This window comes from Pistacia vera, unplaced genomic scaffold, assembly GCF_008641045.1.
Source record: "Pistacia vera cultivar Batoury unplaced genomic scaffold, PisVer_v2 Contig146, whole genome shotgun sequence".
Lineage (NCBI taxonomy): Eukaryota > Viridiplantae > Streptophyta > Magnoliopsida > Sapindales > Anacardiaceae > Pistacia > Pistacia vera.
In genome coordinates, this window is record NW_022195532.1 from 1,323,861 (window position 1) to 1,337,241 (window position 13,381).

General features: G+C 36.2%; 2 protein-coding genes across 4 annotated transcripts; both read left to right on the forward strand.

Moving 5' to 3' along the window:
- Positions 1-649: 649 nt before the first annotated feature.
- LOC116123861 (probable nucleoredoxin 2) lies at positions 650-5,505 on the forward strand. Its single transcript, XM_031409603.1, is given in 4 exon segments — positions 650-971; positions 2,786-3,170; positions 3,173-3,279; positions 4,602-5,505. Coding segments are annotated over 4 exon segments (1,275 nt in total). The 5' UTR covers positions 650-815; the 3' UTR covers positions 5,229-5,505.
- A 713-nt stretch (positions 5,506-6,218) lies between these two features.
- LOC116123859 (V-type proton ATPase subunit B 2) lies at positions 6,219-13,244 on the forward strand. 3 transcript variants are annotated; one of them, XM_031409600.1, is made up of 15 exons: positions 6,219-6,284; positions 6,476-6,546; positions 6,966-7,021; positions 7,118-7,216; positions 7,684-7,743; positions 8,016-8,127; positions 8,229-8,437; positions 11,046-11,174; positions 11,337-11,474; positions 11,630-11,780; positions 11,887-11,969; positions 12,529-12,576; positions 12,683-12,736; positions 12,838-12,921; positions 13,059-13,244. In XM_031409600.1, exons 2-15 carry the CDS (start codon positions 6,489-6,491, stop codon positions 13,242-13,244), a joined length of 1,467 nt encoding a protein of 488 aa, XP_031265460.1. In that variant the 5' UTR covers positions 6,219-6,284; positions 6,476-6,488. The 3 variants fall into 3 exon arrangements, with proteins under 3 accessions (XP_031265460.1, XP_031265462.1, XP_031265461.1); XM_031409602.1 differs by having other exon boundaries at positions 6,225-6,284; positions 6,467-6,546; XM_031409601.1 differs by lacking the exons at positions 6,219-6,284; positions 6,476-6,546; positions 6,966-7,021; ... (2 more) ...; positions 8,016-8,127; positions 8,229-8,437 and adding exons at positions 9,003-9,077; positions 9,173-9,271; positions 9,739-9,798; positions 10,071-10,182; positions 10,284-10,492.
- The last annotated feature ends 137 nt before the right edge of the window (positions 13,245-13,381 follow it).

Below are 13,381 nucleotides of genomic sequence, written 5' to 3' on the forward strand. Positions count from 1 at the left end.
ATCAACCAACATTATTTATATGTATTTATTTATCATTTCTTGGGTGACCAGACAGCAATGCTACAGTACTTTTTCCTCAACATTGATATTTAAACACGGCAGCCGTGCATCGAAAGCTGATTAAAAGCACTCGGTCCCACAAATGAAAACTCCATCATCGTCCATAGTGGGGACTCAAACTAATAGTCACTATCGTCATAACTACACTAGGGTTTCCTCCCTAAAAGAGAAACTATGGTGTCGTGATCACGACCGTTGGATCAAGTTTTACTTGAGATGTGGGTCTCGTACGTAAAGCCCTTAAATTTTTGGCAAAAAAAGGTAATGGTGGAAAAAAAGATGAAATGGTGAGAGAGAGAAAGACAGGTGTCCCTCTGTCTGTATTTCCTTTCTATAGCGCCTCAATTCAAAGTCTTTTACGCCAACACGGACCTTAATGTTATGATGGTATTATGCACACCAATAAATTCAATAACAACCATACACGTGTCCCGTTACATTTTACTAGAGTTGACTTATTAATATGCGATGGAGTCAATTTTTGATATGACATATAATGGCAAGACATGATGCAGCATTGAAATTAATGTAGGTTAGGAATATGATAGTAGTTTCTCTTAGAAAAGAGTGAATGCTACGTGTGAGTATGTTGACGTATGATGAGTTTTGCATAGGATGTAATGATGTGGAAAGAATGGGGTTCTGAGGAATATAAGCATTTTGGAGAGAGAGTAGAGGCTGGTGTTTATTTCTAATTTCCAGCCGCTGAATAAAAAAGACAGAGAGAGAGACAGAGAGAGAGAAGAGAGAGAGTGATGAGAAATGAGACGAGGGAAATGAGCTCGGAGCAGCCGGTTCAACCTCCCACGAACGGCAACTCTCATGAACGGAAGCTATCTAACTCTACTAGATTTTCAGGTCTCTTGGCTTCAAAGGATCGTGATTTTCTTCTCTCTCCGAATGGAAATCAGGTTAATTCTTCTTCTTTCTCTCTTTTGTCCAGCTGTTCTCAGTTTGCAGCAAGGAGCTTAACTGCTCTAGGAGCCTCTTTATCATCCATAGGTTAATAACTGTATCCACAGCTTGCTGGCTTTCGTAGAAGATAATATATTATTCTCTTGTATTTTCTTTGTGTGTTTTATTTGTAGAAAGAGGGAAAAAAAAATTATATGATGAACATAGATCGAGATTATCTCTTTCTTAGTTCTCCAGGTTTATAGGGAACACATGCATGTTGCACTGTAACTTAAAAAAAAAAAAAAAAAAAAAACAATATTGATAATTCATATATTTAGCTAGGAACTTTCTGGAACCATATAATAATATAATTTTCTCTCTAATTTAACGTATTATTTGAAGTCAAAATTGCAGATTAATAATTTATTTTACCTGGTAAAGTTGTTTTGACTATTAGACGAGATTGTTGAACGTAAAAATTACTTGGCGGCCGGATGATCTTAAAAGTTATGAGAAAGATGCCAAAGCCTGACGGTTTTTAATAGATAAACCTCTTAATAAATATAGAATATTCTCATGAAATCATCCTACAATTTTTGATTCGTTTGTTCTTGCCCTCAAACCAGTTTAGATGCTTAAAATCTCACCAAACTTATTGCTTTTCACAGGAAAAATCATGACATAGTATATTTTATGTGCTATTACGATTACGATTATCAAACTTGTTTTAATTGTGGTTTGGGAACGAAGCTAAGATGCATCTGATAAGAATCCTAGAGTTAGCTGTTAAAAAACTTGTCGTTTGAGAATTCAATTATGTTTGAGTGTACTGTAAATGTGGACAAACTGTTTGAGACCTGTAATCTTGTAATGCTATTTATGCCACTTTTGGCTGACGTTATTTTACACAGCTGGCTGAATAAAAACCATGTTGACGCTTAGCCAACGAGCCATGAATACAGATAATGTACAGTGTGATATGCGTGGATTGGATAAGAACATGCTATTTTAAGTTGAACGATCATAACATATATTATTTCTTTCAATTTTCTAATTATGTGGAGAATCACAGTCTTATTAGCCAGTTATGAATTAAAGAAGGTCTAGAAGAGAAGAATTAAGAATTGATGAATGGTCTAGATGATATACATGTGGCAGATTTGAATTTCTTATTCATCTTATCCTGTTACAAAGCTTAAAACAAGAAATGCGGTAGAATAGAAAGATGTTAATATTCTGTTTGTTGTTGTTGTGGTTGTTGCTGTTTTAGGGGAGGGGTCCCTATTGTGGGGTGGTGAGGGTTGTTTACTGAAATGCTAGTTGTCACGATGCTAAACATGTAAAATATGCGGTCGTAATCAATATGGGTTCCCACACTGTACATATTCAAGAACAACCAATTTGAGTGGACACGTGTTATCACCTTTGTATCATTTTAGCCTCACATTTACGCTATGTGTACAACACTTAAACCCATCCCCACCTACATACATTTATAGAAATTGGTGGCACATCATTTCTAGGCTCAAAGTTTTTGTGTAATTGGATTCTCGGTGGCCTTGCCGTTTTCATCCATTCTGTCCTTAGTTTTCATCTAACTCTAAGGTCCGTTAATATCTTGGTTATTGAGTTGATATAACTCTCACAATCTTACTGAATAACATAATAGTATTCAGCAAAATCAAGTTATATACATGTATACGTATATTTACGGCTCAGTGTTTTAATTGGGTTATTCCTGGAATAGAAAATACGTGTAAATTGTGGGAAAATAAATTTGGCCAAACTGATTTATCTGAACTGTGAAATACTTTACTACTTTGTGTAGGTGAAAGTTTCTGATCTTGAAGGCAAGGTGACTGCCCTTTACTTCTCAGCAAACTGGTATCCACCATGTCGAAATTTCACCCAAGTCCTTATTAGTGCATACGAAGAGCTAAGGAATAGTGGGTCTGGTTTCGAGATTGTGTTTGTGTCATCTGATGAAGATTTGGATGCCTTCAACACCTATCGTGCATGCATGCCATGGCTGGCAATTCCATTTTCTGATTTGGAGACTAAGAGGGCCTTAAACAGAAAATTCGACATTGAAGGTATTCCTTGCTTGGTTGTTTTGCAACCTGATGATGATAAGGATGATGCAATATTGCACGATGGTGTTGAACTCATTTATAGGTATGGGATAAAAGCTTTCCCGTTTACTAAGGAGAAGTTGGGGAATTGCAAAAAGAAGAGCAGGAGAAACATGAGCGCCAGACCTTAACTAATTTACTAACAAACCACGATAGAGATTATCTTTTGGGTCATCCCGCTTCTAAACAGGTAAGTCTTAATATATATATATATATATTCTAATTCTTGGGTATGATTTTAAGCTTCAGGCTTCTCCCTTTTCATGTCTACTGGCTTGCGAAACTTTCTAGCCACTTAGCCTTATTTCTTCCATGAGGCCATTCTATAGTTTTACACTGTACACATTTATATATATACATATTTTTTTCGAATTTTAAGGATATGATTCTTATTTCACTAAATTTTTCAATCAATATTCTTTTTTGAGGGTTCCGTTTAGGGAGGAGCAAATTTGTTTTTGGTGTATTAATCAGGCACGTTTTATATTAGGTTGGTCCAACTCCATTTCTAGAACAATACCACTACCACCTATAATCTCATTTTCGTCTATGCTTTCTGGAGAGAAAAAGATGAAATGTGTTGTCATGTCATTGCTTAGCTAGAAGCCACTTCTAAGTAAATACCTCATCCTCATTTGGATAAGAACGACCACAGGAGTTCCTTTTTATTCAAATTTGGTTTGAAAAGGTTCCTCTTTTTACTATTTTTGCCGACACCTTGCACAATTACACAGAATCAGTATTGCTTGCTTTTACCTCTCCATTTCCCACTCCAATAATACAAATGGCATCCGACTCATGTGGCACATAGGATATGAGATTGAAAGTATCCTAAGAAACCTATCTTGTATTGGGTTGATACCTTATTTTTGATCTGGCAAATTTCATTTTAATTTTTCTCATTTTGAATACTTCATTTTCATCATCCAATTTTTTGATTTAGAAAGTTTTTATTTCCTTTTCTATTTCTATTACTATTTTGCTAAGTTTTACGTATTAAATTGAAATAATCAAGACGAATAGTTTTTGTCGTATGAGTTACATATTAATACGTAGGGATTAAGTATTTGATAGATTGATAGAATACTTTTTTTAAATTATTAATTCTGTCATCTTTCCTCTAGTTCTTTCCTTGTCTCTCATCTTTGTTCTCCACTCTTTTTGTTAATCATGTTGGCTAAAATTAGGCTTTGCTTGATTCAAGCCATTGATCAAGTCTTGCTTGATTCAAGCCGTTGATCAAGCTTTACTTGATTTTGGCTAAAAAATCAATAAGGTCCGTCTTCTTTAGTGATTAGACCTAATTGGGGATAATAGAAGAAGACAAAAAGAAAAAGAAAAAATGATCATCAAGGAGGTAGGATTAAGAGTTTGGCCAGCGTATAACTTATTCACTCAAGGTGCAATGTTGCAGATGTTCTTACTTGATATGCATGTTGCCAAGTAACATTATTAAGTAGGTTAAACCATAAGGCCTGAAGTTTCATGTGTGTATTCATTTGAGTTGTGCAGGTACCTGTTGCTTCTTTGGTAGGGAAGACTGTTGGACTTTACTTCTCAGCACAGTGGGGCATTCCATGCGCAAAGTTCGCTCCCAAGTTGGTTTCCATCTACCAGAAGGTCAAGCAAATGCTTGTCGAAAAGGGGGACGAGGACTTTGAAGTAGTCTTCGTATCAAGTGATCGTGACCAAATAGCTTTTGAATCCTACTTTGCTACCATGCCATGGTTAGCATTGCCTTTTGGAGACCCAACCAACAAAGAACTTGCCAAGTACTTCGATGTGCAGGGTATCCCATGTTTGGTGATTATTGGCCCTGATGGTAAAACTGTCACCAAACAAGGTAGAAATCTTATAAATTTGTACCAGGAAAAGGCGTACCCTTTCACTGAGGCCAAATTGGAATTTCTGTACAAACAAATGGACGAAGAGGCTAAGAACTTGCCAAGATCTGAGATTCATGCTGGACATCGCCATGAGCTCAATTTGGTATCAGAAGGCTCTGGAGGAGGCCCTTTCATATGCTGTGATTGTGATGAGCAGGGGTCTGGTTGGGCTTACCAGTGTCTTGAATGTGGCTACGAGGTGCACACCAAGTGTGTGAGAGCTGTTGATCGTGGCTCCCATATGGAGAGGTGACTGTATATGAGCCTGCTTTTCCAAATGTTGCTGATCAGCTCTGCTGGGTTACTATACTTTTGCCCAGGAGTATGTATTATTGTATTTCGTTTGTTAATTTCAGTACAGGGATTAGCTTCCCTTAGAACAGCAAGCATATGCTACGTGGTTTGATTTGTGAAATTTATTCTAGCTAACACTAAGAATATTTTCCGGTATCTTGTGTATTACAATTCCTCGCACCCAGTTGAAGTTGTGGGTGAAAATAAGCTTTAAGTGTTTAAGTGTTAGTACTGTACATATTGGATTGTTAAGACCAAAACAATCTAATTGGACTTGGACTTGTCTCTGTGCATATTGGGCCTAATCCCCGCGGATGGTCCACCTGGATCATCAAATTATTATGCATCAAGGCATATTCGTAAATGCATTTGCAATCTTTGGACGTATGTGAATGATTTTGCATTACGTGGACATGTGACACATAGCTGTCCATGAACCCACGTGAGTCATCACACCAGCTGCCAAATCACAAGCTTTATAAATTGGCGAAGCTTCTTACCACTTTCCCACACAGTTTAATTTATAAGTGTTAATAGCTTAAACCCAAAAACTAACAATAATTAACACATAACACAAAGGCTAAACGCTTTAGAGTTCTCTCTTAAATTGACAGTGATATATAACAGCTTCCTTTTATCTATATGATTGAAGACAAATAGAAATAATACAATATTTAAGGGAAAATTAAAAAAAAAAAAGCCTCCTCCGTGGCACTGTCAAAACCATATAGAACAGAACCGGAGTGGATTGGCTGACAAAAAATTTCAATTCGTAGACGTGTTAGTTTATCAGGAGTCAGGACACTGAGCTCTCGATCTCTAGCATATACTGTCACTGGTACGTCCCTTACCAGATCTCGGCCATTTCTTCTGTCTTGAGCCTCATAATATTTTTGTCGTTTAGTTCTTAATAATTCCTAAATCTTGAAAAAAAAAAAAAAAAAAAAAGAGCGCAGTTTCTGTTTACACAACCATCTGCTCCAATCAAAATCGAAACCTCTGCCATTCGATTAAGGTCTTGATCTTCACTCAATTACATACCGTAGTATGGAACTGAAGTTTTTCTTTCTGTCGTTTTGCTGTGAAATCGTTTCCTAGATTTTTTAGAAGTTATTTTTATGAATCTAGTTTCTGAACTATTATCAATCAGTTTAATGCTGTGCTTGTGATTTGTACATAATTATTTTGGTTGTTAAGTGTTATCAGATTGGGCTTGGAGATGGGAGCGGCTACAAACGTTGTTGACATGGAGGAGGGCACTCTCGAGATCGGCATGGGTGAGTGCTCTATTTAACTAAATGGTATAAATGTCAGTAATTTCGGGCTAATTTTTGCTTGGTCTGTGAAAGTTCAGTTTCTGAAGAGGGTTATTGTTGTTCTTGTTTCGTAATTTTCATGAATTTGGCCTTTTCATTTTCTGTAATTGCGGATACAGTGAGGACCTTTGAGTTGTTTTCACCTGTTTATTCTTAAGTGATTGTTATTTTTATTGAGGTACACTAGTTTCGCGGCTCAGGTTTTTATATACACATCTTATAACCTAGAAGGGAAGATATTTTCTTTTCCTCATAATAGGATTTGTTGTCTCTTATTGGTTTTATTGCATCTTAGTGATCATGTTCTCTTGATTCATTTATAGATTAGTTGATGATTTCTACATGGTTCTTAACATTCATCGGGTGCTTTCCGTTTGCAGAGTATAGAACTGTTTCTGGTGTTGCAGGGCCTCTGGTCATTCTTGATAAAGTCAAGGTAGATTTACCTGTTCTGTATTTAAAAGATAATTTTCCTTTAGAATTTAATGTCACTTGTCCAGTAGTATGATTTTTTAACTTTTTATTGTTTCAGGGTCCAAAGTATCAGGAGATTGTCAACATCCGTCTGGGAGATGGAACAATGAGACGAGGACAGGTCTTGGAAGTTGATGGGGAGAAAGCAGTTGTGCAGGTTTAATATTTCTGCTGCCATCGCTTTGCCTGTGTCTTTGTCTATAAGTGCTGTATTTAAAAGCATTTTTATATGCAAATGATATGGACTTATTCAACTGCTGCCTAAAGTATACGAGTTAGCATATCAAAAACTAAGTTTCTTCACTTTGCATGACTATTCCTTTAGCATGGAGTGGTAGATGATCTCTGTGGTTTAATGTGACACTGATGTTATACTTTCTTGGGAAAAGTAGTTGTTGGCATAAAATGTGTTTCAGTATATCATCATAACCTTTATGGACAAAAAACTTTTGGGGCTGTTTTTTATATGTAACACCATTGGTTTTATATTTGATGTCAGCATAGTTTTTCATTTTTCAATCTTCACTAAACAAAGAAGTTAGCTGTAAAATTTAAGATGATTAGGAGTTCATATTTTCCCCAATTTTACATTGTTCGTCTGTATATTTCCCTTCTGGTTTTCAGGTTTTTGAAGGAACCTCAGGAATTGACAACAAATTCACAACTGTGCAGTTTACGGGGGAGGTATTTTCTTTTAGTTCCCAAACACATTTTGTTAATGTTGTAGGGACCTTTTGGTTCTCAAATTGTTAAAACTTCTTGTTGATCACTACTAAAGAATATTTAAAACTAAAAACAATTAAGTTTATACTTTCAAGCCTTCAGATATATACATGAACTGATAAACACATAGGTATGATGGACATTTTTGATGTCTTTTCTTAGGCCAGCTTTTGCTATTTGGTTATTTAATCATTTTTCTGAGTTTTGAGTCCTTTCAAATGTTTATTGTGCAGGTGCTGAAAACACCTGTGTCATTGGATATGCTTGGGCGGATATTTAATGGCTCTGGAAAGCCCATTGATAATGGTCCACCGATTTTGCCTGAGGCTTACCTTGATATATCTGGTGATTATGGAGATTGCATGATTTTTAAATTGTCAATATAAACCACCAAGCTTATGCAATGACCATATGATTATAAGTAAAATTGTTGCTTGCCTTTTCAGGAAGCTCCATAAACCCTAGTGAGAGAACCTATCCTGAGGAGATGATACAAACAGGGATTTCTACTATTGATGTGATGAACTCCATTGCTCGTGGACAGAAGATTCCTCTTTTTTCTGCTGCTGGTCTTCCCCATAATGAAATAGCTGCTCAGATCTGTCGTCAGGCCGGTCTTGTAAAGCGGCTGGAGAAGTCTATTGATCACATCATGGTATATCGTGCCTGCATCATGTCTTCTAATTTAAAGCAGCAATTTAGTTACATGCTTGGGAGTTGAGTGTGTTTTCTTTTGTGCGAACCAGAAGTAGGAGATTTTTTTTTTTTTTTTTTTTTTTTTTCTGAGATCATTAAGTTACTAATGTTCAAGTTATTTAAATATCGATCTTTCTTAGTCATGAGAAGCAACTGATGAATTGAATTTTCATTTTATGGAATCTAAATTGGCAACCATTCATAATTTCCTAATTCCCCTGTTTAAATTTGTGACTAAGCACAGACTTACAAAACCTTTTAAAGGGACACATATTAGAAAATGTATATGGGGTTGGGATTATATCATGTAAGTTAAAACATCCATGTAGCAAGAAAATTATTTCTTGGATAGCAGATCAAATGTATCTTCATAGCTATTCTCGATATGCTTTTTCTGCTTCTTATATCTGGAATTGAAGATGTTCGTTGCCTATTACTGTCATTATCTTTTTCTGCTGCGAGATGATTTAGTTGCTGAATTTATTATGTAATTGTCCNTTTCTACATGGTTCTTAACATTCATCGGGTGCTTTCCGTTTGCAGAGTATAGAACTGTTTCTGGTGTTGCAGGGCCTCTGGTCATTCTTGATAAAGTCAAGGTAGATTTACCTGTTCTGTATTTAAAAGATAATTTTCCTTCAGAATTTAATGTCACTTGCCCAGTGGTATGATTTTTAACTTTTTATTGTTTCAGGGTCCAAAGTATCAGGAGATTGTCAACATCCGTCTGGGAGATGGAACAATGAGACGAGGACAGGTCTTGGAAGTTGATGGGGAGAAAGCAGTTGTGCAGGTTTAATATTTCTGCTGCCATCGCTTTGCCTGTGTCTTTGTCTATAAGTGCTGTATTTAAAAGCATTTTTATATGCAAATGATATGGACTTATTCAACTGCTGCCTAAAGTATACGAGTTAGCATATCAAAAACTAAGTTTCTTCACTTTGCATGACTATTCCTTTAGCATGGAGTGGTAGATGATCTCTGTGGTTTAATGTGACACTGATGTTATACTTTCTTGGGAAAAGTAGTTGTTGGCATAAAATGTGTTTCAGTATATCATCATAACCTTTATGGACAAAAAACTTTTGGGGCTGTTTTTTATATGTAACACCATTGGTTTTATATTTGATGTCAGCATAGTTTTTCATTTTTCAATCTTCACTAAACAAAGAAGTTAGCTGTAAAATTTAAGATGATTAGGAGTTCATATTTTCCCCAATTTTACATTGTTCGTCTGTATATTTCCCTTCTGGTTTTCAGGTTTTTGAAGGAACCTCAGGAATTGACAACAAATTCACAACTGTGCAGTTTACGGGGGAGGTATTTTCTTTTAGTTCCCAAACACATTTTGTTAATGTTGTAGGGACCTTTTGGTTCTCAAATTGTTAAAACTTGTTGTTGATCACTACTAAAGAATATTTAAAACTAAAAACCATTAAGTTTATACTTTCAAGCCTTCAGATATATACATGAACTGATAAACACATAGGTATGATGGACATTTTTTATGTCTTTTCTTAGGCCAGCTTTTGCTATTTGGTTATTTAATCATTTTTCTGAGTTTTGAGTCCTTTCAAATGTTTATTGTGCAGGTGCTGAAAACACCTGTGTCATTGGATATGCTTGGGCGCATATTTAATGGCTCTGGAAAGCCCATTGATAATGGTCCACCGATTTTGCCTGAGGCTTACCTTGATATATCTGGTGATTATGGAGATTGCATGATTTTTAAATTGTCAATATAAACCACCAAGCTTATGCAATGACCATATGATTATAAGTAAAATTGTTGCTTGCCTTTTCAGGAAGCTCCATAAACCCTAGTGAGAGAACCTATCCTGAGGAGATGATACAAACAGGGATTTCTACTATTGATGTGATGAACTCCATTGCTCGTGGACAGAAGATTCCTCTTTTTTCTGCTGCTGGTCTTCCCCATAATGAAATAGCTGCTCAGATCTGTCGTCAGGCCGGTCTTGTAAAGCGGCTGGAGAAGTCTATTGATCACATCATGGTATATCGTGCCTGCATCATGTCTTCTAATTTAAAGCAGCAATTTAGTTACATGCTTGGGAGTTGAGTGTGTTTTCTTTTGTGCGAACCAGAAGTAGGAGATTTTTTTTTTTTTTTCTGAGATCATTAAGTTACTAATGTTCAAGTTATTTAAATATCGATCTTTCTTAGTCATGAGAAGCAACTGATGAATTGAATTTTCATTTTATGGAATCTAAATTGGCAACCATTCATAATTTCCTAATTCCCCTGTTTAAATTTGTGACTAAGCACAGACTTACAAAACCTTTTAAAGGGACACATATTAGAAAATGTATATGGGGTTGGGATTATATCATGTAAGTTAAAACATCCATGTAGCAAGAAAATTATTTCTTGGATAGCAGATCAAATGTATCTTCATAGCTATTCTCGATATGCTTTTTCTGCTTCTTATATCTGGAATTGAAGATGTTCGTTGCCTATTACTGTCATTATCTTTTTCTGCTGCGAGATGATTTAGTTGCTGAATTTATTATGTAATTGTCCTTTTGGTGTCCTGACTTAATCAACAGGATGGGGAAGAGGACAATTTTGCCATTGTATTTGCTGCTATGGGTGTAAACATGGAGACAGCCCAATTTTTTAAGCGTGATTTTGAGGAGAATGGATCAATGGAGAGAGTGACTCTTTTCTTAAACCTGGTAATTTCAGTAAATGTCTTTAATACTTATTTTGTGAGTTTGTTCTCTTTGATGACCTTTTCTTCTAAATTTTGGGGAAGGGTCTTTGCTCTATGTTTTCTTACGTTATTGATGTGATCTCACCCTGATGCACCCTGCTTTTTTGACTTGCCTTTTTTGTAGGCAAACGACCCCACCATCGAACGAATTATCACTCCTCGTATTGCCCTCACAACTGCAGAGTATTTGGCTTATGAATGTGGAAAACATGTTTTAGTTATATTGACAGATATGAGTTCTTATGCTGATGCTCTTCGAGAGGTAATGAATTTTGAACTTACTTTATTGGCTGGCTTCATATGCATTTTGCTTTATAAAACGACTTGTCTTGCGACTCTTGAATTTTGAAACTGATCACTGATGCATTCTGCAGATACTTTACCAATGTGATTTACAGCTGTCTTTGGTAACTGCAGGTATCTGCTGCCCGAGAAGAAGTACCAGGAAGGCGTGGATATCCTGGATATATGTATACTGATTTGGCAACAATTTATGAACGTGCTGGACGTATTGAAGGACGAAAGGGCTCCATCACTCAAATTCCTATTTTAACGATGCCTAATGATGGTATAGTTGCCTACATATCTTAACAGCATGCGGAGATATTCTTAGCATATTTTTTCTATTGTTATAGTTATAGATATCACTTGTTATTGTTTTGTTTATCTACCAGATATTACGCATCCTACCCCAGATCTTACTGGTTATATCACTGAGGGGCAGATCTACGTTGATAGGCAACTCCAGAATCGACAGGTCAGTTGGAAACAAATTCTCAACCAATACTTGTGTAGAAGCAGATGTGAAACCAATTACCTTATGATATTGTCTATAGGGTTTCTATTGTTGTTATTATGATTATTGTTTTTTCTGTTGTTTTTGTTTGTGGTTGCATCTGCCTGTGCGAATGAATATTCAGATTAGTCTATGACGGTTGAGCTACCGGTTATACTGTGAATTATATTGCTTTTGTTGCAAGTCCAGGCACAAAAAGGGCTTTATACACCCCAGAAAATTTGAAGTGATTGGGATCATGTATGAGTGTTGAAGTTTGTGTTAACCATATGCACAATCTGCATATTCTTAAATGCTGCCAGTTGATGACCAGACAAAGAGTCATTGTTAGATTAATTTATATTCAACATTAATCATAGAAACTCAGCTGTTATGTCATTAGTTGGATTGTTCATGTATTGAGCTTTGCTGAATGGAGTAATTAACCTTTGAAAAGACGCATTTTATAGGAATACCAGCTGTGTCTCTATGAAACGTATGTGTAAATGATGGATCTATTATTTATTCCTTCTTTGGACAGATATATCCACCTATCAATGTGCTTCCATCACTTTCTCGGCTAATGAAGGTAAGACTGTTGTAACTGATAGTTCTTCCTATCTCCAATTGTGCCTGCTTTAATAATTGAACTCTGGGGAGTTTATGATGACCATTTTGTTAATGATTTTGTTCAGAGTGCTATTGGGGAGGGAATGACTCGTCGAGACCATTCTGATGTGTCCAACCAGGTCTGATTGGTAGTCTGAAGTGATTTTCTCCCGTTTCCTTAATTCCAGCTTTAAGGCCTCTTAATTTTTTCCTGTTTGGTTTCCAATTTTTTCAATTTCAGCTGTATGCAAATTATGCTATTGGAAAAGACGTCCAAGCTATGAAAGCTGTGGTTGGAGAAGAAGCACTTTCTTCTGAGGATCTGGTCTCTCTCTAACTCTGTTCCTCTCTGTGTGTATCTTTTGTGTTGTTTGTATGATTTTCTTTGTAGTAATGTGTAATTATATATTTAGACTTCACCTACCTTACTAACACAATATGTTTTTCATTTTGGATCTTCAGCTGTATTTGGAATTCTTAGACAAATTTGAGAGGAAATTTGTGGCCCAAGGGGCCTATGACACCCGTAACATCTTTCAGTCACTTGATTTGGCTTGGACACTGCTTCGTATCTTTCCCCGTGAGCTTCTCCACCGTATACCAGCCAAGACACTGGATAATTATTACAGTCGTGATGCAGCAAACTGATTTGATAAATTGTGTTTGTCTCCCTGTTTTAGTCCAGTTGCGACTTCGATTGAGTATGGATTCCTGGTCAATGTTTTACCTCCAATTTCTTGCCCAGGCTGCGTCACTTGTGCAAAGCAGTATGAATGAGTGGCTTC

Bases quoted from the DNA above. Each gene is read 5' to 3' on its own strand.
- LOC116123859 (XM_031409600.1), top strand. From the start codon at position 6,489: ATGGGAGCGGCTACAAACGTTGTTGACATGGAGGAGGGCACTCTCGAG. The intron at 8,128-8,228 runs GTGATTATGGAG...TTGCCTTTTCAG, and splicing joins GGCTTACCTTGATATATCTG to GAAGCTCCATAAACCCTAGT. The intron at 12,577-12,682 runs GTAAGACTGTTG...GATTTTGTTCAG, and splicing joins CACTTTCTCGGCTAATGAAG to AGTGCTATTGGGGAGGGAAT.